General features: G+C 41.4%; 1 protein-coding gene across 2 annotated transcripts in view; it reads right to left on the minus strand.

The window, feature by feature from the left end:
* ube2f (ubiquitin-conjugating enzyme E2F (putative)) overlaps positions 1–27,983 on the minus strand; it is a 122,544-nt gene that overhangs the window by 78,605 nt on the left and 15,956 nt on the right. The window contains exons 3-4 of one of the 2 annotated variants that reach the window (XM_056289225.1): positions 26,236–26,265; positions 23,809–23,874 (exon numbers count right to left, since the gene is read on the minus strand). In XM_056289225.1, coding sequence (XP_056145200.1) covers positions 23,809–23,874; positions 26,236–26,265 — 96 coding nt within the window. The remainder of the gene's footprint in view (positions 1–23,808; positions 23,875–26,235; positions 26,266–27,983) is intronic. The other variant, XM_056289226.1, reaches the window with a different exon arrangement.

The raw sequence follows: 27,983 nt of genomic DNA on the forward strand, positions 1-27,983 counted from the left end.
GGGCATACCAGGACAAATCCTGTTGGGCTGTCGCATCAATAGGCCGGTGGACCATCAAAAAAACCCACACAGGCCCTGTGTGCCTGTCATTCAGGGTGGGCATGTTACTTTCCATTGCAAAAGTATTTGAATATGTTCAGAATCACCTGTCAAAAATAAAATATTATATCATTGCCAGCAATGACTAGGGTGCTAAATCTAGTCGACTATTCATGGGGCGGCACGGTGGCCAAGTGGTTAGTGTTGTTGCCTCACAGCAAGAAAATCCTGGGTTCAAACCCCAGGCCGTTCCACGTCCTCTCTGTGTGGAGTTTGCATGTTTCCCCGTGTCTGCATGGGTTTCCTTTGGGTGCTCCGGTTTCCTCCCACCATCAAAAAGACATGCATGCTAGGGTTAATACTCTTGCCTGTGCCCCTGACCAAGGCAGTAGGAAAAGAACTGGAGTTGGTACCTGGGTGCTGCAGCTGCCCAGTGCTTCTATACAACAGGATGGGTTAAACGCAGAAGACAAATTTCATTGTAACCTGTACAATAACATAAATAAAGAGGCTTTCTTCTTTTCTTTCTTTCTCTTTTACGTCATGCGCTTCCAAGAAAGAAAAGTTGACAGCTGAGTTAATAACTGTAATTAGCTTAATAGCCAGCACAACTGGAGACCAGTGGAACAAATTTAGAAAGTTGTTCCTCACAGCTATTTATGGTGAATGTTGAGTGGTCCACATGGTGGCAGAAGCAGTTGTTTGGCGAATGAACAGATAACTTGAAAGTAGGGCCTGGGCAATAAGACCACAAACTCTCGGTAAAACATAATTATAAACAGAGACTTGGCTGAAGAAAGAGATCATTTGTAGATCTTTTAACAACTGGTATTTAATGTTATCCTAGATCGAAAATGAACAAGATGCAAACATATTGTGAAAATAAGAATAAATTGTTTTCCTCAGTGTTTTTGGTTTTCTTTATGTTGTGTTTTTCTAGTTTTTCGTATTTACTCACTGTTTTCACATGTTCTCGATATTTTTATCTTTTCATGTTTTCTTGAAATTTTTGTTATCGCTGTTTTTTCGTTTTCTCAAACTTTTAATGTTTTCTTGTAATGTTCTTACAATATTGTTGTGTTTTCTACTTCTGAGCCATTGTATAATAACCCATTTCTAACTGAATAAGAATCAGTTTCTTTTTTGCCAAGTTTTCGCATACCCGAAATTTGACTCTGCATTTGCTCAGCGTAGCACTTAGACATAGCACAAAGAGGTAAAAGGTAATATAAATATGTATTCAAGTTTAGCGAAATGTGTTTCAAATTCCCAATCTCTTGTGTGCAAAAAATAGTGCTCGTCTATGCACAGAAGCTGTAGCAAGATGTGTCTGCAGTAGAAAAACCTCATGCATGTATGACAATATAAAAAATAGAAATATATCTATGTTGAGAGGGGGATAAGACAAATGTACACTGGAGAGAAAGGACACATTAATAGCCGTCAGAACAATGGAGGCTGACAGCTCCCTATCACAAACAATACCACACAATTGGGCTGCACTGTGAAGTGCAGCGCTGCATTTGCTAGAGTTTTAGGTAGACAGTCTCACAGGATGTGCATTGCTTTCTTCTTTTTTTTATTTTTTCTTGGCAGAGGAGTTGCCAGGTTGCTCCCTTATGTATTTTCTCTTTGTCCAGACAGCGGAAAAAGCTCAGCTGTTGGGCAGAGCAGCGGGATACTAAGGTGGCTCTTGCAGGATTCCAGCAAGATTCCATGCTTATCCATAGACAGCTGGGTAGACTTGTCACTGCCGTACCATTTTTACACAGGTGTTCACCAGAATTACCACCTTTTGCCACTAAAGCGATTGTTTGCCTTAATTAGTGTGTACTGCAAATTTTTCATCGTCATGCTACATAACGACTTATAACTGACACGATGTTACTTTGTGACTCGTTTAATTTGTAAATTGCCACCAATAAGCAAAATCATTCGGCTGGCCACCGACACCAACTCGTTTCCCCATCTTTGATTAGTGATCAGCACATAGGACGCATTGGCGCATGTTGTTGCACGCTAAGCATTTTTTGTAACGACATCCCCGTTTTAACTATATTAAGCGACTGTCACCAGTGTTGTTGTATACGGTATGCTACTAAAAAAGCTATTCACTGCAAAAAACCTATATTCATGGGGGGAGACTGAGCACAATGAACTCGAATTTTAATGAGCTAGTTTGTCTGATACTATAACGTATGATATTCAGCATTCCATCTGTGTGACTCAGCAAAATGAGACCATATGAGGAAGTGATAACAAAAAGAGTGTATTGCACGTGTACAGTGTAGAGAAACCATCAATGTGGTTAAATGGAGACAAGGGACTGAGAGTGTCCCCCCCCCCCTTTTTCTCCCACTCTTCCGAGTCACCCCAATCTCTGCTCCACCTCCTCTGCCGATCCGGGGAGGGCTGCAGACTACCACATGCCTCCTCCGATACATGTGGAGCTGCTGGCCGCTTCTTTTCACCTGAAAGTGAGGAGTTTCACCAAGGGAACGTAGCGCGTGGGAGGATCACGCTATTCCCCCCATTCCCCTTCCCCCCTGAACAGGTGCACCAACAGACCAGAGGAGGTGCTACTGCAGCGATCAGGACACATACCCACATCTGACTTCCCACCCGCAGAGACAGGTCTGTAGGGACGCACGACCAAGCCGGAGGTAACACGGGGATTCAAACTGCTGATCCCCATGTTGGTAGGCAACAGAATAGACTGCCACGCCACCTGGATGCCCCTGAGAGTGTTGTTTTTGACCCGTACATTTGGGGGATAAAATGTGTCGAGAGAGCGAGCGAGAGCAAGAAAGAGAGAGAGAAATGGCTCATGTTTGAAATTATTTCACCTCCTTGTCTGAGAACGTGATGGTTTCTGTACAGTCAGTAGGAAAAGGGGCAAAAAGTCTTTGTATTGGCACTGATTGAAAGAAACCCTTTTGAAAAGGTAAACATTACAAAACACATTTGATAGCAGCTAAATGAGAGTCTCAGCTTTTTCCAGCCACTCACTGATTTTCAACTTGATGGAGTAGAAAAAATAAACACTCTAAAATTATTTACGGCAAGGAGGTTAAACATTAGTGTTGATTTATCAATTTATAAACAGCATATAAATAACATGTTAAAGGAATCATAATACAAATGCAGAGTTCCAATGTCCTTGATAAAAAGAAAAAAAATTGGCACCAACACACACACACACACACAAACAATAATAATAATTGATTACATTTATATAGTGCTTTTCTAGACACCCAAAGCGCTTCACATTGAAAGAGGTAACTCACTTCAACCACCACCAATGTGTAGCACCCACATGGGTGATGCACGGCAGCAATGCACAGTATTAGCCGGTCATGGCCCAGAAGGCTAATATCCAGCATTAATAAACATACTGTTCTATAGTAGGGGTGTGCACAAGTAGTCAAATACACGGTTAATGTTGGGGGGTCCCCAATATTCTAATTCAGAAACAAATTTCAGTGTATTCTATGTATATGTGGTGTATCATAAAGATGCAATGGTGTAGAAATGCAGTCTAGAAGCTAGGTTCTGCTGGGTCTCCAAGATAATCTCATGTGTTTTCTCTGATAAATGCAATGACTACGTGACGTGTGGGACAATTTTAAATTCTTGAATTTGTTTTTATACCCATGGCTCTTGCCAGGGAGAGAAAAAAAACTGTAAAAGTTTCCATGATTCAGTATGGCATCAAAAAGGAAAAGTCAAGTCTGGCAATATTTTGATTAGGAAAACAATACTAATGTTGTGTGAAAGATCTGTAATGCTAACTGAAACATCCTACAGTCTGTTGACCCAACAAAATGTTACGAGAAGGCGGCTGCACATTGCCTTCAACAATGATATCTCAATGTTGACATTCAACAAAGCTTTTCATTGATTTTCACAGATGCACCACAAGTATTGGGAGGGTCCACAGCATGCTGTCCTGCTTTGTATCCAATAGAGGTTCGCCATCTGGTGGATAAAATGTGAGGGTAACACTAGCTCCCAATTCATGAGATGCTGATTTTGCTCCAAATCTAATTAATCTATCATGGTAAACCAAATGTCTGCTCATTAACCTCTTTGAATATTCAAATATCAGTCAGAATGTGTACTCCTATTGTATAGATCTTAGCCCCCCAGACCAAAGCAGTTTGCATAATGTTTTGTTTGTATGTGTAAATATTTGTGTGTGTGTGAGTGTGTGCGATTATTCACTTTGAGTTGCTAGGACAACCAACAGCAAGCTCCAACACTGGCATGTGTCCAATAGTTTAATGACATGACCCCAAACCCAACTAACCCTTACTCCCCAATATGCCAACCCACACCAACGATACACTGATGAGCAAAAACATATGAACACTCACAGGTGAACCAAATAATGCTGATCATCTCCAAACAAGGACACATTTTAAGGTCTGGGTAGATTAGATGGTAAGCGAACAATCAGTTCTTGTAGTCAATGTGTTGGATTCAGGAGAAATGGGCAGGAGTAAAAGACCTAACCTACTTTGACAAGGGCCAAATTGTTGTGGCCAGACGACTGGGTCAGAGCATCTCTGAAACAGCAAGGCTGGCGGAGTGCTCCCAGTCAGCAGTGGTGAGTACCTACAGACAGTGGTCATAGGGACAAACCACAAACCAGCGATAGGGTGTTGGGCATCTAAGGCTCATCGATGCATGAAGGCAACGAAGGCTATCCCATCTGATCTGAACCGACAGGTCTACTGTGGCACAATTCACAAAAAAGATTTTAATGCTAGTTACGGGAGGAATGTTTCACAACATGCAGTGCATCACACCCTGCTGCGTGTGGAGCTGTGTAGCTGCAGACCGGTCAGAGTGCCCATGATAACCCCTGTCCACCATCAAAAGCGCCTACAATGGGCATGCAAGCATCAGAACTGGATATAAGAGCAGTACATGCTAAAATAACAAAATAAAATACAATGGCAGGAATACAAGAACAAATGGAAATAATAGTGAACATATTTTGCAAACTCTCTGTAACAACACAAGTAATAACTAGACCATGTTTGAAAAGGGCGTAGGATGAAGTAAAGAACTTTTCTGGTCCTACCCCTTTCTTATACTTTATCAATCAAACCAAAACAAAACAAAACTTTCAAGACAAAACAAAAGTGGAAAAAAGAAAAGAAATGCCAATGCATAGAGATCAAAATAAACAAAATAGTACATGTCAAACAAGGCACCTTACACGTCATGTATCATGTCATGTTATTCCAGTCTACCTCTTTGTTCATCCATCCCATATCTATTCAATATGTTGTTTTTTAAGAGTTGTTTAAACTTACTTATTGATGTACACATCTTCATTTCTTTTTTACAGTTGTTCCATAGACTCGTTTGATGGATATACAATGAAGTTTTGCATTTGTCCTCACTAGTTTTTTGAATATACATATTCCTCTGAGATGGTGTTTACTGTCCCTCCTTTGGATCAACTTTTGGACACTGTTTGGTAACTGCTGATTTTTTACTCTGTACATGATTTGAATTGTTTTGAAGTCAACCAAATCCTTAAATTTTAGTGCTTTCAGTGTTCCCTGATGGCAGGGGCCTTTCAGCAGGATAATGCACCCTGCCACACTGCACACATTGTTCTGGAATGGTTTGAGGAACATGATGAAGTGTTCAAGGTCTGGCCTCAAAATTCTGCAGATCTCGGTCCAACTGAGCATATGTGGGATGTGATGGATCGACAAGCCCAGTCCATGGCGGCTCCATCTCACAACTTACAGGACTTGAAGAATTTGTTGCTAATGTTTTGGTACCAGATACCACAGGACACCTTCAAGGGTCTTGTAGAGTCCATGCCTCAGTGGGTCGGTGCTGTTTTGGCGGCACATGGAGGACCAACAGCATATTAGGCAGGTGGTCATAATGTTTTGGCTCATCAGTGTAAATAGCACTGTTTATTTGTTAACGGCTCCATTCCAGCTATGTGTGCATCAACAAAAAGAACAACAACGACGTAGCAGATGAACCCCAAATTGCTCTGCTCTCTCATTCGGGTGAGAAAACGGCCACTGCTCTCTGTGGGGGCAAATGCAGGGCAGGAGAGAGAGAATGGAGACATGAAGGGGGGGGGGGTAAAAGGGACAGAGAACAGGAGAAGAGCAAGCGGACTAAGGCACAAGTCTAACTGGAGGATAAGGAAAAGAGGGAGGGTAGGAATGATGAGTGGAAGACAGGTGAGAGTAAGGGTGAAGGAAATTCATACAGGATAAAGATGAGAACTTGCCTTGGATTAAGTTGACCAAGGAGGGATAAAGAGGGTTAAAACGGCAGTGCACAAACTGTTGAAAAGATAAGTGATCTCTATGGGTGTTTACCTGAAATTGTTTGTTGTGATATATCAAAATGACCAAGAAGTCTCCTTGACTAATACCAGAAAGTATGTATTGATTGCTGAACAACCTAATACCTATAGTAACCCTCACAGTTAAAGCGAGACATCCTTACACCTATTCTTTCATAAAGGTTTTAATGTTTATGAACATTAAAAGCATTATGGGTAGTTTTTCTAATTAAGGCATTAAAAAGTCATCTGTCTCATCCCACATCCTAAGCATCTAAAGGAAAGTTCAGATCAGTCAGTAAAATGTCATTTAATTCACGTCCTGCACACAAGCAAACCATATCAAATAACGGCATTTGAGGAAATCGATATTTATAAATCGTGTTATTCATGGAACGGTGTTGACTTCATAGACTTAACATTGACTTGGTGTTCTCCATACATTGGGAGAGGTACGAGATGTCAATAAAGCCTGTTTAAAAGGAAGTAAAAGTATTGCTGTGTTATTGTGAAAATTCAGCTCACTTAAAATCCTCACAGCTCAGCTCTGACTTTTCACATACTTCCCACAATCCTCTACTCTTATTCAGAAAGCATGAAGCCATTCATTCTATGATTGAATATTCATGTCAGCAGCATCTTGGATTCGGAAAGATGGGCTTGAAATTTTGACCCCAAGCAGTACCAGTTCAACTGCTCAGCCACAGTGAAATTTGGGTTATTGCGGGAGCTGAGCCAAATTTATCTGATTTCCGCTTCTCAAACACTGAACTTTGAGAAATGTTAAATATTATCTGATGGTAAAAACGGTTTGGCTTTACAGACAGAGTATTTCCTTTTATGGAATACAGTTAATGTCTGAGAATCCAAGTTGTGAGGTGAACATACAAAGTAAAAGTACACATGCAAATGGGATTGATATTTTCTCTTCATTCCATTTCTGTGTGCAACCCAAAACTTGAGGAGCCTAGCAAGCCAGAGGAAATCTCCCAACAGTATCAACGTGCAGAATGTCTCGCAGTGTTGTAAGTGTGATCATTTCATCAGCATTGTCTGGCTTGCAATGCCCAAATGCCATGAGTGAATATGTGAACTCCAAAGTGTTGCAGTAGCCCACATAACTAAACAGGGCTGGGGGAAGGGGCAGGAGTAAAAAAAAAAAAATTTCTTGCTCCATTTGGTTAATTAAGATTAATTGGGAAAAATGTAACTTGGCCTGAAAAAACATTGCAATAGATTTGAACTAAGAGCAGGGAAGGCATGGTTGAACTGTCAAGTTAGCCCTGATTTTATATGTGGGCCAGGAAAATACATTTCACAATCAAAACTGTCTCACCGTTAAAATATTAGTTGGATGTGCATGCTACATCAACGTTAGTAAATGAATTTATAATCTGGTCAAAAGATGTTGGATTACTTTTAGAGCAAAAGACATGCACCTCCTTTGTCAATTGATGCCAAATTTGGTGAAATTGCTGGGGGGGGGATTGTTTCTGTTTAAGACAGCAAAAAAAAAAGCAATAGTTGACATGTATTAGAATAAGCGGGTAGGAACTGGAGAGAGTGGGGCGGGGGAAGGAGGGTGCAGGAGATGAAGATACGACATGGTGGGGCTGAGAAAAAAGCAAGATTCAGAGTAAAATCAGAAAATACACTTTTGTTTAGCCCTTGTATTTATCATGTTTAGTTTTACTTCTATCTTTTATCTCATATCTTACTTATATCTTGGCAACAGGCATGGGCGCAAGTCCATGAATACTGGGATGGTGTCCAGCGCTTTACCTGTGCACCCGTCCATAGGGTTAGTGGTTGTGTCAGGAAGGGCATCCAACGTCAAATTTTGACAAATCAGTATGCAGATGACAAGGCCAAACTGGATCGGTCGAGACCCGGGTTAACAACGACCACCATCAGTGCTGTGCCCTCACAGGATACTGATGGAAACATGGGCAACATTACGGGGTTGGCAAGGGGGGGCAAATGCCCCCCCCCAACTCACAAAGAATAATTAAAATAATATATCACATAACATTATTTAAAAATATACAAATATTATTTGCTGTAATTAAACCTACTGTGCATCATGTTCTTCATAAATTTTATGTCCATTATAATTCTGTTATCCTCTTTCAATGTTGTATTATGTAAATTGCATTAACACAACATCCATTGCACGCTGTCCGTCTTGGGAGAGAGATCCCTCCTCTGTTGCTCTCCCTGAGGTTTCTTCCTATTTTTTCTCCCTGTTAAAGGGGTTTTTTAGGGAGTTGTTCCTTATCCGATGAGAGGGTCTAAAGACAGGATGTTGTGCTGCTGTTAAGCCCATTGAGGCAAATTTGTCATTTGTGATATTGGGCTATACAAATAAAATTGATTTGATTTGATTTGATTGTTACATTGCTGGGGGCAATGAAACAATCTGACGCGAACCATGTTAGCTAGCAATGGGAGGCTAATTGAAAATGTCCAGAGGTGTTAATATTTTATTAAGTTATTTTGCAAAGAGAACAAAAATAAATAAGGCTGAAAAGAATGGAAATGAAAAATCGCATCAGGACGATGCAACATTTCAGAGCAATCTGTGAGAAGTGGGCAATGCAGAGATGGAGCCTCCACAGCTTCAGCAACAAGAAGCAGGCAACGCCGTGGTGTTACAACCTGCAGCTCGAGATCCTATTCTTGGTGTAGGAAACTGTTTGAATTTCGTGGAGAATGCCCCCTACCAACCTATTCTGTTATTCCCAGCAACAGGAGGGGGAAGATTTCCAAAAGAATGGTATTGCAGCGAATTCGGGGGGCAGCTCGGGAATCGCCGCATCCAGGACGTGAACCCGAGATTTCCCACCATGCGGGCGACAACGTTAACCAATCAACTAAAGGGTCCGACCCGTTAGCCAAGGGCTACCGAGCCTGTTCATCCGTGATCGCTACATTACCCCCTTCCTTCGGGAGGGACATCCCCGGCCAGGCTGTCACAGCCGGGACACGAACTCGTATCTCCTGAACTGTGAGCAACAACGCTAACCAGTCGACTAAAGGGTCTGACCTGTTAACCAAAGGCTACCAAGCCTATTCATCCGTGAGCGTTACATTGCCCCCGTCCTTCGAGATTCGCGTCCCCGCGAATCGCTACAGCCAGGACGCGAACCTGGGGCTCCTGCACCGCAGGCGACAACGTTAACCAGTGGACTAAAGGGTCCGACCCATTAGCCAAGGGCTACCGAGCCTATTCATCCATGACCATTACAGTATGTTATCTACCCATGGCTTCTGTACAGCCCTGTCGCTGATTGGGCATTCTGTTACTCATGCCGTGCATTTAGCATTGCTGGCCACAACAAAGAAGAAACATTTCGAACGGTAGGATTTGGAAATTGGAAGAAGACAAATTGGAAGAAGGCATTGGAAAAATTCGGCGACCATCAAAAATGCAATACACACATTTCTGCAGCTACGAAGTTGACCGCTTACATTAATTCATTAAAAACTGGCAGCGTTGCTTCCCAAATCAGTACAGCACAATTACGTGGTTAAAAAAATCTTTGCCCCACCCAATTTTGGGGCCCAAATGTCGCCCATGGATGAAAACTATCAAATCCGCTGTGGTGACCCCTAGGAAACAGGGAACAAGCCGAAAGAAGAAGTTTTACTTATATCTTCTATTATACTTTTTTTCCTATTAGAATCCATTTTTCCTTTTGTAACCTAACCTACCCTAGATAAAGAGACACACGTGCACGCATGTGCATGCACACATATACACACACACACACAATATTCCAAGAAAGCACAACATACCGGACAAAATCTTGTTCACTGGTGACCGTGTGGAAAAGTGTACTCAGTGAATTTAACTTTCCAACAGTTTGGTTTGTTTCCTTACCTAGTACAATATTTCCTAACTGAATGCGTCAGCGACAAAATCTGTTTGACTGCATTATTTTCTATTGGAATGTCCAAACCGTCCGCAACCGATGCTGCACTGCGCAGTGCAATGCGGCACGCCGTTATGCGCTGAACTTTTGTCGGACGCCCTGTTTCTATTTACTTCCTGTCAGTTATGTTGAAAAGCGCTGTGTCATGTATGAGGAATGTCTCCAGTCTGATGTCGAGCGCACAGCTGATAGATAAATACGTGGTTGGTTTACATTACGGTTTCAGTGTGGACAGAGAGCATCTGATGTAACCTGACATTCAGACACTGGCATCCAGTTAGGACACACAATAGTCCAAGCGAGACACTATTTATTCAATAGACATATGAAGCAGGCTGTTACAGGGAAGTGTAGCCCTGGGATGTGTCACTGGCTGCCTATGTCTGTGCTTGAATGAGAGGCACGAGGAAACACCTCATGAGGCCTAGCCATAGTTTTCAGTCACGTGACTGACATGGAGCCCTGGCGGGCAAAACAAAGTTCCAGCATGGCGGCCAACAGTGGAAACTCCGTAGAGCAGCAGCACAGACCCGTCAATTTTCCAGCTGTTCCAAGCAACGACTATTTGGATCACCTTACGAGAGAAGAAAAACAAAGATATATTAACAAACTACAAGTTTTGGGCACTTGTGATCCATATACAGCACCTGCCGCAGTATTTCAGTCTCTAAAAACAGCGAAGTCCCTGCCAGAGCTCCAATTTGGCGATGTTTACACATATCTTGTGGAGAATCCTGTAGTGTATGGCGATACACACGAAAGCAAATGTTTTTATTTGCAGTAATATGTATTTTATGTTTGACCTCTGACCCTCGATATCTATTGGTTGTGTATGTTGTATAAATGTATGCGCGCCACTCTGGTGCGCGCCCTTGGAAGAAGACAGAGCAAAAGGGTCACTCGTGTTTTCGTGCCTGCTTAACGCAGTCGTTTTGTAATGTTACTACGGTCTAGCAAATAAAAGAGGAAGACCAAGATACACCTTGATCGTTGTATAATTCAGTTATCCTGTTGATACACGACAAATCCCTCTCCTTACACTGCTGCCAGGATGAAAGCTTACAAAAGTACAGACAGTTATATGTATTTTTGTTCTGGATGGGTCAATAATGCTGCCGTTTAGTAAGTGTTTTGCCCACCAGGTGGGTGTTCAAATATGAATGTGACATCACATGAAAACTACGGATTGTGGAGGAGAACCTTGAATGGCGCAAGGGTTCACCCAGTGGATGGTTGTTCTCCATCCACAGATGGTTTGACACATGCTGGTGGATGAAAACAACACGTTTGAGGGGAAAGATTTAACCGACTCCAAAACTGATATCTCATGTGGTTAAAGATTAGAGAGCTGAGAAGAAGCCACAATATGTGGCTCCTTGGTCTTTTGTACACTGGCCTTTCCTCCAGGTAGCTGTCCTTATTAGTGTTGTGCCCCCGACAAATGCAACAATTAATATGTGAATAGTGTAAAGTGCCTGGGTATTTAGGTATTACCTATCGTTATGTTTGTAGAGGCAGTTGATTTTCTGCAGCATGCACAGAAACATACCCAAAACCCTAACGTTCCCCACTTCAATATAAACTAAATATTTAACTATTTCCATAATCTGAGATACATCATTTTATTTAGGTATCTCAAGTAGGTCTTTTTTAATATTGAAGATTGTCATACTATTTTGCTTGCTTTTCTTTTTCATCTTAAGCTGTTTGCATGTCCCTGAGTCTTGACTGTAAACAGCCCACCAGGAGAATTACTTGGGTTTCCTTTATCAATCCCCTTGGGGAAATTCAGTTACTGCAAATTAACCCATCCCAGCTGTGATCTGTGTAGCTAGGAGCAGTGGGCTGCCACCTTCATGCTGCGCCCGGGGACCAACTCCAGTTATTTTCCCATTGCCTTGGTCAGGGGCACAGACAGGAATATAAATCCTAACATGCATGTTTCTTCTGATGGTGGGAGGAAACTCGAGTACCCGGAGAAAACCCACCGCAGACACGGAGGGGGAACATGCAAACTCCACACAGAGGATGACCTGGGATGACCACCCCCCCCCCAAGGTTGGACAACCCCGGGGTTTGAACCCAAGACCTTCTTGCTGTGAGGTGACAGTGCTAACCACTGAGCCGCCCAAATGTATAACTTACGTTATATGCATAAACTTGCTGTCAATAAACCCGAAGTGGATAATGTTTCATGAGTAGGAAATGACAACAAAATAATGAGTGTGCACGATAAACGGGCACAAACGCGCAGGTACAAATTGGGAAGGAGATGATGTAAAGTTCATCTTTTGTAGGGATGAGATCCCCATAACGCTGCTGGAATCGAAACTGTATTTGAGAGCTATCACCACTAGGTTTAAGCATCTAACACTGATGGGGCATGTGTGAGAGCCTTTTTCTTCTGTAAAAAAAAAAAAAAACCTCAAAATGTGCATACCAAGTAAATGTATCACTACATCTAAACCATTGGAATGAAATGAAAAAGCATGAAAAAGACTAAATGCTCTTAATATAAGCAGTGTTTCTGATATTGCCTTGTAAAGGCTATTAAGTTTCAATGTGGCAAGCTAAAGAAATAATAGAGAGTGGGAGCCAAGGAGAGAAAGAGCGAGAGAGAGAGCGAGAGCGAGAGCGAGAGCGAGAGAGAGAGAGAGAGAGAGAGAGAGATGCTTGATATATCTCTTCGTTCAGTAATCAGAGATGTCAGACAATTTGTTGCTATCACTGCTAAGCTAATATCAAAGATACTGCAATTATATTCATTTACATAATTATTCAAATAAATATACAGGAGTACAAACATGCAGACCGGGAACGGGACACACAAACACATGCCATGGATACAAATGGATGGATGTGCAAGAGAAGAGACTACATCCTCTCTCTACCTGCCCTTATTGTTTTAGTAGGAGTTCCATCTTTATTTTTTTTTATCAAGGCTGTGTTGACTCAGCAAACAACAGCCGTTTAATTATTTTACCATAAAATTAAAAAAAACAAGAGCTAGTTAGACAGACAGATGGATATGCACTTAGTGGCCCCTTTATCAGATGACACGCTCATTAATGGAAAATTGCAAATAGCCAAGCAGCAATTCTTGTGGCTGCCGCTCAAAATATACAGCATGTAGACATGGTCAAGAAGTTTAGTCATTCGACTAAATATTAGAAAGGGGAAGATGCATAAGCTAAGAGACTTTGACCGTGGAATGACAGTTGATGCCAGATGTGGTGGTTCCAGTGTCTCAGAAACTGCAGGCATCCTGAGATTACACACTACAGTCTCTAGAGTATACAGGGAATGGTGCAAAAACAAAAACAAAGAAAAAAACCACCCAGTGAGAGGCATTTCTACAAGTGAAAACACCTTGCTAACGAGGCAGGTCCATTACAGAGAATGGCCAGAGACTCATTCAAGCTACAAGAGGGCCACAAATACTCCAATAACTGCTCTTTGCAACAGTGGTGTCCGGAAGGACATCAGTAAACTTAAAATGTATCAAAACATGACATGGATTGGCTACAGCAGCAGAAGACCATGCCAGATTCGACTCCTGTCAGATGAGAACAGGAAAATGAGGCTACAGTAGGCATTGGATCACCAAGACTGGATGACTGAAGACTGGAAAAGTATAGTCTGGTCTGAAAAATCTTGACTTCTGCTTTGACATGCAGATGGTAGGGTCAGAGTTCGACATAAACAACATAATAAATAATAATAATGGATTACATTTATATAGCACTTTTCTAGACATCGAAAGTGCTTCACATTGAAGGGGCTAACTCACCTCAACCACCACCAATGTGTAGCACCACCAGGGTGATGCACAGCAGCTATTTTGCACCAGAACACTCACGGCACATCAGCTTGAGGTGGAGAGGGAGGAATCATTGAGCCAATTACATGGGGGGATGATTAGGTGGCTAGGTGGAGAGAACCAGGTTGGGAATTTTGCCAGGACACCAGGGAACCCCCAACTCTTTCCTACTCTTTGCGATAAGTGCCACTGATCTTTAATGAATTAGAATCAGAATACTTTATTATTTACACTTTATGTATTTATTATCTATGACCACAGTGAGTCAGGACCTCAGTTTAACATCTCACCCGAAGGACAACACCTCATACAGCACAGTGTCCCTGTCACTGCACTGGGGCATTGGGATTTGATATTTGTTGTTTTTTTTATTAGGACCGGAAAGAAGACTACCCCCTACTTTCCCACCAACACCACTTCTGGCAGCAACTCAGTTTCCCGGGAGGTCTCCCATCCAAGTACTAGCCAAGCCCATACCTGCTTAGCTTCTTTCTTTTGGCAGAGCCAGGGTACACGTTGGTATGGCTGCCGGCAATGAATGAATTAAACATGAATCCATCCTACTTGCTGTTAAAGGCACAGGCAGGTGATGATGGTGTACTGTTGCTGGGAATATTTTTGTAGCACACATTAGGCCACTTAATACAAACTGAGCATCAATTTGTATTAGGTTTGTACCTGAGTGTTGTTGCAGACCATGTGCATTCTTTTATGGCTACAGTCTACGCATTTTCCAATGCCTATTTCCAGCAGGATAATGCAGCATGTCACAAAGGATCATCACAAGCTGGTTTCACCAACATGACAGTGACTTCACTGTACTCCAATGGCCTTCACAGTCCACACATCTCAATCCAATGGAGAACCTAAGGGATGAGGTGGAGCAGGAGGTTTGCAGTAGTCACATGAAGCCAACAAATGTGCAGGCACTACGTGATGCTATCAAGTCAACATGGATCAAAACCCCTAAAGAATATTTCCAGTGTGTTGAATCCACACTGCAAAGAATTCAGGCTGTTCTGGAGGCAAAAGGGAATCCTAGCCAATGCTCAATTGTTACCTAATAAAGCAGCCACAAAGTAAGCAATTGTGGATGTGTGTATAGATAGGTAGGTAGATAACTAAATAGCTAGAAAGAGCAAGAGGAAGAAAATGAAAAAGAATAAGAGAACAGGATGTACAGAGAGAAATAGAGATGTGTGTGTCTAGGGAGTCTCTGGTTTTGAATTATTGACATTCTCCATTTCAGCTCCTCTATAGGAACATGACACCAGACCTCTTTATAATTGCAAAATTTTGCTTTTCTCTACACATTTTGCAAACAGAGGTCTTCCTTTAAACTTTACTGGTGTTGCAAAGCACTCAGACATGGGCTATGCGCACAGGCCATATGAAAGGCTTGTGAGGGGTTGGAAAATTAAAAGCTCATGTATATAAACATCCTACTATAGAAGCAAGATTGCCACAGTGACACTGTGTCTAACTCTCCACATCATAAATACTGTGGATCAAACACACTTCATGCTGAGGCAGAGCTCCGTTTTCAGTTGAGTGAGTATGTTTGCAGCCTCCTGGGGAGTTTAGCTCTCCTCAGTGATCTCTCTATGAGCCATTACAAAGTTCCATTAGAAACACAAATGAATATATATATACATACATACACACACACACACACCTCAAAATTTCAATACAACTTTTATTTCTCAAACTCTTCTTTTACCTTTGTATTTTCTAACTCTTTCAACTCTTTAAAGCCTTCTCTCATAACCAGCATCGAAGGCAAGAGGAGACACTTTTATTTATATTTAACAGGGTGGTACAAAACCAAACATTAAGCCACTGTAGGTTGCCTTTTTCAATTTAAATTACTGGTCTACGGCATGTTCTGCGACTACTCCAATCTAATGCACCACCGACAGCTTCAACATCCAGAAAACAATGATTTTCAACTAAATTAGCTTTAATTTCAAAAACTTTCATTTTCATGTGGCTTTTACCGAGCTTGACCATCAGCTAGCTTGACAGTGACATTTAGGAATAATGTCTGACAGATAGTGGGAGGTCTGCCCCCTCGCTCAGCTGACATTGGCCTTCAGTCTTGATGTCATCTGACTCTACCAAACATCTCAGCTTCTTGCACCCTGCATCTAAATTCAAAAGGTCAACTTGGGTCACTGTAAAAGAACTTGTCATTCAACCTTCATTGGGCATGAGGAGAACATAATGATGTGACAGAGCATGATAGGAAAACAGAAAAGGGCATAAAATAACTTGGGGAAATAAAATGTTGAATATAAATGAGGACTTAGAGAAGCACACCTGATGTTTTCTACTCTCGCAGTTCCTGTTCAGAGTTAAGCAATAGCTGCTTTCAACTTACATTCCATAACATTGTTCGAATGATTTTTCCAGCAAAGCTGGTTTACCCCATTGACAAGTACAGCTTATATCCTTTTTTTTTTTTTTTTTTTTTTTGCATTTGTACCCACATGACCACTTCCCATGCTTTCTGTCCATTGCTTCTGTCTCATTACACCCCGTTCATCTGTATTTAATTTTATGGTAGACTACAGCATCTGTACCACACAGCTGATCTCATTCTTTGCTCTGCATGAGATGAAAGTAACTATTTTAAATTCTAAATCTGTCCATTGTTCTTACATCTACTGGTTTACAAATAAATCTCCTGCTTCAGACAAATGTCTGATATGAAGAATAAGTTGCAGATACATTCCTTGTGATTAGTTCACTTACATGAGACTGATACAGCAATCTGATGGCTTTTGTTTAAACTACTGTCATCTGGTAATGCCTCCAAAAACATTAACATTAATAGGTCTTGAGTCGACAAATTGTTGATGCAACTATTACAGAATATCAACTCCAACTCGTGTTCAACATGTAAAATTGAGGGATGGTTTACGGGTATGTGTGAATGGGGTTAATGACGGGGAGGTTACTGAAAGAGTGAAAGTTGATCCACTTCACAGAGAAGGCATAAACAGATAACTTATTTATACAGCACTTTCCTAAAACAATGTTACAAAGTGCTTTACAAAGATATAAAACCAGACAAAGCAAAAATGAGAATAAGACCAAATAAGAGTAAAAATAAAAACTGCATAAATAAATAAAAACAAATATCAAACATTTGTAAAAGCTTTCATAAAAAGACAAGTTTTAAAACGAGATTTAAAAGAAGCTAGAGACTTGGTTTGTCTTTGTTCAACAGGAAGAGAGTTCCACAGTGTGGGGGCTCTAACAGCAAAAGCCCGATCACTCTTTGTAACAAACCGAGACCTTGGAATAACTAGCAGGGCTCCATCTGCAGATATTAATAGTTGAGGGGGCATATACCAGGTCAATAAATCACAAATGTATGTAGAAGCAAGACTGTTTAAAGCCTTAAAAATGAGCAATACATTTTTAAAATAAAATTGAGGGCGTTCGGGTGGCGTAGCGGTATATTCCGTGGCCTCCCAACATGGGGATCTCCGATTCGAATCCCCGTGTTGCCTCCAGCTCTGGTCGGTCATCCCTACAGACACAATTGGCCATGTCTGCGGGTGGGAAGCCGAATGTGCGTAGGTGTCCTAGTCACTGCACTAGCGCCTCCTCTGGTCTGTCGGGGCACCTGTTCGGGGGGGGGGATAGCATGATTCTCCCATGCGCTACGTCCCCCCGGGTGAAACGCCTCACTGTCAGGTGAAAAGAAGCGGCTGATCATCATCGCAACGCAATCGTGACAGCTCGCATTCCTGACATTCCTCTCTTGCTGTAGTTTGTAGAGTCGTAATATTGCAGGCAAAAGCAGGTTTAATAGTGTACTCTTTGTAGCTACATCGTACAATAAATGCTGCAGTGTAACCTTTTATATTCGACTTGCAATTGTCTATATTAGGATATGTTTTTTCAAAAAGCACAAAAAAGCATACTTTTAGGCGAAAGTTCATCTATTGTTTGATCACCTTGACATTATGTAGCATGGACGAGATTTTCAATAAAAATGTTCTATAAACCTATCTTCCAATAAATTCAAATGTCCAATATTTGCTATTATATGTTTTTTGACATCAATGACAAGTTAGCTAGGTAGCTAGCAACGCAAAAAAAGGGTCATGAAATGTTATTTTAAACAACCAGACTTTTCGTCCACGCTACATAACAAGGTGATCAACCAGTAACCGCCTAAAAGTATGCTTTTTTGTGCTTTTCGAAAAACATATCCTAATATAAACAATTGCAAGTCAAATATAAAAGGTGACCCTGCGCATGTATTTTACGATGTAGCTAAAATGAATACACAATTAAACCTGCTCTTGCAATATTATGACTCTACTCTACAGCGAGAGAGGAATGTCAGGAATGCGAGCTGTCACAATTCCACTGCAATCACGGCACCCAGACACATTTTGGCAGCCTGGATACGGGGCCGTGCCTATAGTCCCCGGGTCCTATATTCCCCGGGTCCTATGTTCCCCGATCGGGGAACATAGGACCCTTTCGAAAAAAAAAGGGTCCCATATTCCCCGTTTTCCCCTAAAAAGGTCCTATAATCCCCGTTGCAATAGACACCGGGGAACATAGGACCCTCTTTTGGAAAAAGGGTCCTATATTCCCCGCTGTTTCCAGGGGAACATAGGACCTTTTTCCAAATAAAGGGTCCTATATTCCCCGCTATTGCCAATCGAGGAACAAACCGGGGAACTTAGAACCCTTTTTGCAAATTAATTTCCTTAACGGGTCCAAAATAATAAAAACTGGGGTCAAGGCTGAGATGTAGGCTACGATAATCTATTCCTCCGCTGATTAAATTAGGCCGTATTACCATTGTTGGCTGTTGTATATCGCAGGCCACCTTGAGTGTGTATCCAAATTCGGCCTATAGAGGAGGCTGTAATTTGCTTTATTGTTATTTCTTACCAATATTTACTGCAGTAGGCCTAGTTAGTTGGCTCTCCGGCTCAGCATGGACAGTCGGCAACCAACGCAAGTTTGTCTTGCAGTAGGCCCGCCTACCAGTATAACCTAGCCATTTCCACCTTCGCTCAAAGTTCAATTTGCACAGCACTGGAGACTTCAGCCACTTTCTTGTTACTTTGCAGTTCGTTTTCCATATTAAATCACTTGGCAGACTTTCTTTCAAAAAGACTTTAATGATGAACTTTTTAGGCAGAGAACTTAGACCAGGACTTGAAATTTAGGACCAGCACAAAGTATCCATCAACGGGGGCTGCCTACCTTACACAATAGGCTAATTGCCCAATAATAATAATATGTGCTTCTCAAAAAACTAAAGGCTTGTGGAGGTGCTAAACCAAAAACATGAATCAAAGACGAACATCAAAGGATGTAAGGTAACACTCACCAAATGGTAAGAAAATAACAGAGGCAGTCCTCTATTTCACCATTTTATTGTCTGGCATCAGTCATTAAGGTTTCTGAAGAAGACCACCCGGCCAAGTTAATGACTGATGCCAAACAATGAAATGGTAAAATAGAGAATTGTGTCTTTTTTTTTCATTTGATGAGTGCTACCTTACATCCTTTGATGTTCTTCTTTAATAATAATAATAATAATAATAGTAATAGTAATAATACCAATAATAATAATAAGAAATAATACATAATAATAATAATAATAATAATAATAATAATAATAACAGCCTAATAATGATAATAATAATAATAGCCTAATTATAAAAGAGGCCTAATAACAAATAACAATTACAGGCACAATACTATCAATAGTAATGCTGATAATAGGCTATTAATAACAAAATGCTTCTAGTAAAAGCTTGGCTGAAAAAGGGTTGGTCTATGGCAGAAGCCCCCCAGAAAAGGCATGGTCTAAAACAAAAATCTCCAAGGCCTAACTAGCCTAACGTTAAGGCTTTTTTCTTCTTCAAAAAATCAAAATGAGTAGTCCTAGTCCATTAGGCTACTCAACAAAGAGGGGCTAAAACCCTGGATTTGACATTGCCGACGCTGCAGGACCCTTTGCGCATTATAGATCCTTCTGATTGGGACTGTTGGCTCCCTCGCAACTTCTGCAATCACCCCCTGTCGGAATTCTGCACGGTGCACCATTTCTCCGTCAGGGGGATGCACGTGTTCCCCAACATCGTGCACAATAATGTTAGCATCCACGTCCTCCACTTCAAATCTATTTGTGATCAGTGGCACTCTACAGTTCCACCTCCAGCACCTCCATCTAATGGTGTCTTGATTGGTGCGGTGCTTCTGATATCTGAAGTTCTCATGTACCAACACTTTGCCCCCTCGATCACCATCCATAACTATCGCCATTGTTTGTCTTCTTGTAGGCTAGTAAGCACATGACAGTGAGTCCACGAGTTATCACCGATAACAACCGATTGTTGCAAATTGTTGCAAGTTGGCGGGCGGTTTAGACATTGGTGAATTTTGATCATGTGGTTTAGAACGCCAGGAAACTTGCGTGCAGATGACCACACATCCACGACAAGTCTTAAATATTTCCAAACTCGAAATCATGTGTGCATTTGGCTATTTATAAATTATTTTTCGAGCAATATGTGTTTTGTGATTCAGCTTTAGCGTTGTTGATTAGCCTTTCATTCATATTTTGTCAAAAAGGCGTATTCATTAGCCTAGGCCCATGTCCCGTTATTTCTGTAGCATACAGCATCTTAGAATCTTAAGAGACCAGGCAGATGTTGTTATTATTTTATTGTTATTATTATTATCATTACAATTATGATGCTTAAAGGGCCTTACTGAGCAGATGGTTTCTATCTAATATCTGTCAGATGCTTTTCCCAATAAGCTGGTGTGGTTATAATGGGAACGACGGCTTTCTAGGGAACATAGAAGTGGGTCGGAATTGGCCTCTTGTCGGTATCAGCCAGCTTTTGCAGGAGTCTATCCCTGGTACAATGCGCTAGACCTCTGGGAGATGGACTGCTGAGGACGGAACACAACACCTATCCTCAGCTCCCAGCACTTCTCGCACAATGTGCTACTCATACGCTGAGTTGGCGGCACCCGGGATCGAACTCACGACCTTGCGATCCATAGGCGAGAGCTCTACCGACTGAGCTATGCCCGGGTACAGTTGCTCAAGGAACATAGGCTTACTATATTACATTCAGACACAGACGAGCCAGCTCACCTACTCGGCGAGGCGCATTTTCCTCGGTAAGTGACACATTTCGCGCATAAATATCAGAGAACTACCGCGGTGGGTTATGCGCCCAAATGTAAGCTATAGCCTAATAAATTGAAATTGGTGTAGTGTCTAAAGTTTCCACATACTTTAGCCAACCTGGACTTTGTGAGTTCGTTTTTGCGATATAAAAATAGAAATAGTATGATTCATTGTCTTCTTAATAATCTGCCCTAAATAATGCATTATTGAAAATGCACTTTTTGCGCCAAACAGCGTCAAACCTGCTGACCGGGGAACATAGGACCTTTCTTTATAAAAAGGGTCCTATGTTCCCCGGGTGCCCTAGGGGAACATAGGACCCTTTTTATAAAGAAAGGTCCTATGTTCCCCTGCACATACAAAACGGGGAACATAGGACCCTTTTGGGGAAAAGTGGGGAATATAGGGCCCTCTGTATACAAAAAGGTCCGATATTCCCCGGTCTCATACAAAGCGGGGAACATAGGACCCGGGGACTATAGGACCCGGGGAACATAGGGAGGACCCCCTGGATACAATTTGGCCTGACAGTGCCCTTGCCATGAAAGATATAACAGGGCTTTTTTTTCTTTTATATGTTTACATTTATCATGTTTGCTATATAATTGATGATTAGAGCGGAAATACATTTAGTAAATCCTGTTAACCTGATTGACTGCTTCATGTCTACTATAAACCTGGGTTGAGGTGTTAAATTAACACCTCACATTCTTTCCTCTACACAGTGGTCTGACAGGCAGCCGACTTTATTTTGTAATGTGTCTAACAAGTTAACATAGGAGTCATGAGTTATGTCCTGGTTTATGAAGGATTAGGTGCTGGTGAGACTACATGCACTATCAGCTTGTCTCTTTTCAGTTTTTTCAGTAATCTTTCTAATCCTTTGGGTCTGTGTTTTATACACAGATGAGTAAACAATGCTCTGGAGAGCTAGTGCCTGTAGGCGGCTTATTCAGTTTTTACTCAGATGGGAATTCAGGGCAATCCTTTCACTAGTGATCAGACTTTAAGATATGTGATTTCACTTTTCCTGGAAAAGGGAACAGAGGGAAAGATCTACACATCTTTCTAAGCCATGAAAGTGACACAAAAATTACCAGCCACAGGAAGTGAAAAGGAAGAAAAGAAGAAAAAAGTACATACAGAAATATTTATTCACTTCTATTTTCCTAGCCATTGCAGTCACTGCATCTAAGTTTCCCGCCAATGTTGTCCCAAATACTGAACCTTCTGACAAGATCAGACTGATCATATCATGGCTACTTGCAGTTGACTTAGCTCTCTCCCTTTCATCCTATAAACTACTGAACACATATACATGCAAACACACGCACAAACATAGAAACACATGAAGAAGCAAACACACATCTATCTGGTGGTAATCCATCTGGGAAGAATGAAAAGGAAGACGGGAGCCCCAAAAGAGTAGCTCTGCTGCATTTGGTTCATACGGTTTTCCAACAGGTAGTCTGATCCGCTAGAACATTTGCCAAACAACAAACTGACTGAGGAAATCGGGACGGAATTGCACAACGGGAACACCATATGGAGGGGGAATATTTTATTCTTACATGTCGTCCACGATCTAAGTGCACACACACCATCTGCCTCTTCACAGAGCAGACACACTACCATCGCTCTCTCGCTCAAACAAAGCTCCACTGCTCAGTCTCTCTCCCTTCTCTAACAGACTCAAAAGAATCCAGATCTCTCCCGCCCAGAGCATATGCACATTGCACCCATGCACGTAAACACGCACGCACACACAAACATGCACAAAGCACCCTTCATTTCTCTGGATGCGGTGAACTTGGGGGAATGCTTGTCATTGCTGTAGGCTGCGACTCAAAAAGGATGACAATGGCCACCAAGAAAAGGTGGCATTAGTGTGCATTCTTTATGCAGAGAGTTGTTGTATCAGTGAACATTGAGACTGATGGTTGCTAGAGACAGACAAAGACTTTATGTAGTTTTTTTTTTGGTCTTGCTTACTGTCACACTGTACATCTTATACGTACCATATGTAAGGTATTGTTGCATTTTGCCCTGCAACTCATTGGTCCTATTTCTGTTGTGGAACTTTCTTGTAGTAAGTTATATTTATTGTGCCTTTTTTGTACTTGGCAAGTGAATCTGATTCTGGTGCTGGTGGTAGATTTGTAAATGTATTTTTTTCTTATGGGCTGACAGTTCTTTCATTTTTATAATGGACTGGACAGCCATGAATACCTATCCAGTGTGACATACAGAAAAATAAGATGAAGTCCATGATCCATTAATAAAATCAAGCAACCTATAAAACTGATATTAACATATATCAATATTCAAAATAACAGCAGTACTAGGATCAGAGCCAGAGCACCTAGATATCAGATTCAACACTGTCCTATACTCCAAGAATTGTAATGAGCAATGGAGAAGCCATTGGTGGGGGGAAGAAAAAAAACAAAACACAAGCCATGGAGGTTTTTAGTCTATCTGTTGTTTCTCTTACCAGGAGACACCACCAGCTGGAAATGATGCAGCTTGTCCTCATCTGGGAAACTTGCTTTGCATGTACCTAACCAAGAGGGGTTTGGGATGAGGAATGAGAGAAGAAGCAAGCAGGTTTTAGTCCAAGGAACAGGGTCAAATTGTTCAATGGAGACTGTCCTTTCACCTGAAAAGCTAAAAGTCAACCCACCATGTTCAGCAAGGTGGATTGCAAAGATGTAAAATGTTTGGTTACATCAATATTGTATTTATGTTGTGCTGTTGTAAAACCCCTTGAGGCAAACTTGTAACATGTGATATTGGGCTATACAAATACAATTGACTTGACTTGACTTAGTGAGCATCTCCAGTGTGTTGTTAGCCCACCTAACTTGACCCACCTCACTGAAACTTCATAGTGAATGTGATTTTGTAGTGTTGCATGTGTAGTATAGTGTAGTGGTTCCCAGTGAATTACAGTATAGTGATTCCCAAAATAGCAATCGCTGCGCTGCACTCAGGGAGTCTTAGAAGTCCGCTAGCAAAATGGGGATGAGTATAATTTCACTGTTACTTCATTTGAAGATAGGACAGTGAGACAGTTCCACAAGAATGAAACGTATCTACCAGCTCCAGGAAGTGCTGCTCTCTTCTGTACCTGACCATCAACCCTGGCCTCTGACTCCCCTGCACTTGGGGGTTGGGGGGGGCATGCCAACTAGAATTCCTCAACAGTGTTCCATCATGTGTAACATTAATATACGCATTCATTATTACACCATCAGGAGTAATAACTGCATGCAGGTCCACGTATAATCATTGATGTTTGCCTTTGATAGATTTAGTTTAGTAAACAAAACATTGTAGTATAACATGGTTGCTATGTTAAAACCTTCCCTAATTGACCCTATACTGTTATTATCAATTATCAATTGAAGTCGTCACCTTAGTATTGCGTCTACTAAGGCATGGCATAAGAAGCTTAGCAAATTCAGCTGAAGGAGGCCAAATGGCACTTCATTCCCCCCTAGTGTTTAATGGGAGTTACTACAGTTGAAAGTTGCACTGATACCTTTGATGGCCAAAAGGCAGCGATCCCACCAGTTTAATTTCACTGGTATTTCATTGACGATAAAACAGTGAAACAGATCAACAAGAATGACTTTTATAAATCAAAGCTATTATTCTTTCACGTGGTATTAGTGAAATATAATAGCAGGTGAGATAAAACTTCGCGAATCTGTCAATTTTTTTTAACAATCTTTGTGTTGCTCAGGTGTTTTGTGTATCTGTCAGTTACACACAGTTTTTATCGAATGCTGTGTCTATACAGGAGGTCTTGCCATTAAAATAATTGAGATCTGCAGTCCCTGAATTTCCATGTACTCTCCATGTTCTCTTGGGTTTCCTCACATTGTCCAAACACAAGATGTGAAAATGAGTGAGAATGTGTCTTTGTTCATCCTGTGATAGACTGGCACCCTATCAAAGATTTTTTTTTCTGCCTTGCACCCAGTGGCCCCAGCATCCCAGGGCTGGAAAGGGTTGGTGTAGACTAGCAAATGAATGTTTGAATGAATAATAAATTTATTAAAATACCCCAACCAGCAGCTTTACATAATCAAGGAGCTGACTGGATGCAAGCCACAGCCAAAATAATTAATATCATATTTAAATTGCCCACACAGACGAAGGTCGTTTTCGGGGCTTCACCTTTACCAGATCCATAAATAATTTCGGCCCAACAACATCGCATTTGAATACCATCTTTGAAATGAGACAGCTGCCACTAAGTATGTAAATGTTGTACTAAATATGTCTACTGCATCATAGCCTCATGAAATTATGGTGACATTTTGTGTTTCTTAAATGTGTATTCTATAGGGTTCCACCTGCCACCCAATGACTGCTGGGATAGGCTCCAGCATCCCCGTGACGCTGAGCAGGATAAGCGGTTTGGATAACGGATGGATACAATAAATGTGCATTCTGCAGGGTGTCATTTGTTTTGTGACATTTGTTATCTGGCGGCTGTGCAAAAAATATTTTACAAGCAGACTAATGAATTATCACTACTATGTCTAGTAAACATTTATCTGAAGTGGAGATTATTTTTCTGGGAGAAAAGTCAAAAAGCTATTCTTGTGTCCCACAGTTCTCAAGGCAAACTAAGTGCACCACAACATTTATAAATGCCATACACTTTCATAGCAACCCTGGCGAGCTAGCCAATGGGTGAAATACTGACACACACTGATCCCACTGTTTGGCTGCAATGACTTCAGAGGAACTGACCACAGGAGGGAATTATTTTTCAGACATACGTCAACATGAGGTGAAACGACATTAACCTCTCTGTGGGGAACACAAGAGGAGTGATTACCTCTGGGAAAAGGACCTCGACTGTGAGTGAAGGGGTGCAGTTCAGGGAAGTGGTAGGTGTACTTACTAGGGAGGTTGGCTTCAAGTTCTGCAACTTCTGTAAAAAAAAAATTAAAAAAAACAGAAAAAAGTGAACAAGAGTTAGTGATAGATGACTACAGACGAAGCACACATGTGCAGTTTGAAACAAATGCGGTACACACGCAAAGACACAGATGCACAGCCAGACTGATATATATATTCGCTCACAGACACACATTAGGGCTGAATGATATTGAAAAGCAATTTACATTGTGATATTTTCTTCCATAAGTACTGCAATACTGAAAAAAAAGTTGGAATTATATAATTTCACCAGATATATGCAACTATTAACTTCAATAGCTCCATTTGGGGCAAATGAACTACTAGCAAAGATTTGGGTGATTTTAGAAGGGGGAAAAAAGCAGTTGTTCAATCTGCTCATCTATGACTGAGTGAAAGACAGCGGTATCCAGAAAGAATTCAGGCAATTATAGGAGGCTTCATATCATCGTCCTCCAGTTTAAAATACTGCATTACACTTTAAACTGCAATATCATATCAAGGGAATTAACATGACAAAATAGTGGATTTCACATTATTGCTCAAATACAAGCCTGTTAAATTGCAAACTTATTTTGAATGAGCCAAATTGGAAAAGAAATAAACAGCAACCATACAGCAGTTTCCTGAGTGGCTTATAAATGAATAAATGAAATAGAATTACACACCTCTTTAAATGATCTTGCTTGTTTTCATTTCTATCAAGCGGTTGAAAAGGTTCTAGCATAAGTGTGGTTAGTGGGGGTGCAGTTGGACCTGTCTCAAGGTGACGTAATTGGCTGCAGACAGGTTAAAACATGGCTGCACCCCAATCAAGACTCACACCAGAGACTGGAAGCGAGCTTAAAGCGCCAGGATGTAAACCCGCTCACTTGCCAGTAAAAGCCTTTCAACTTAGACTGAATACTGATACTGAAACAATACATATTATTCAGCTCTAACACACACACACACACACACACACGCACGGACGCACACATACACACACGTGCACACACACACACACACACGTGACCTCACAATCAAATAATCTCTCAAACACACACATGAAGAAGTGTATGATTTTTTTCGCCGCTAGTGTATTGTGACTCAGGTGTCTCTTTGGATTGCCTCCCCAACCTGCGATTAACATATGGCTTATGTTTAAACACTTGAGAATCCACTAACAGAAATTCAATTTCTTTGGCTTGCTTCTTCCATGTCAAATGTACAACCACTGTCATTAATCAAAAAGGGCATTTTAAGACAAATGGCCTAATTGCAAAAATTAATTGTGCTAAAGTCCTATGACTCTTGGGCTGGGTCAAAGTTGGATTTCCCTCATAAGAAATCGCCACAATTTATGTCTGAAGCCAGGGGCTATGATAACAACACAGACAGGGGCATTTGGCAATTATTTAGATTTTATGATGGGAAAGTCCAGCGGCACGGTGGCACAGTGGTTAACGCTGTCGCCTCATAGCAAAAAGGTCCTGGGTTCGAACCCCGGGCAAGTCCAACCTTGGGGGTCTGTGCGGAGTTTGCATGTTCTCCCCGTGTCTGCGTGGGCTTCCCTCGGGTGCTCTGGTTTCCTCCCACAGTCCAAAGACATGCAGGTCAGGTGAATCGGCCACACTAAATTTTCCCTAGGCGTGAATGTGTGTGTGTTGGCCCTGTGATGGACTGGCGGCTTGTCCAGGGTGTCTCCTCACCTGCTGCCCAATGACTGCTGAGATAGGCTCGAGCATCCCC

Source organism: Lampris incognitus, chromosome 11 (assembly GCF_029633865.1).
Source record: "Lampris incognitus isolate fLamInc1 chromosome 11, fLamInc1.hap2, whole genome shotgun sequence".
NCBI classification, from domain to species: domain Eukaryota; kingdom Metazoa; phylum Chordata; class Actinopteri; order Lampriformes; family Lampridae; genus Lampris; species Lampris incognitus.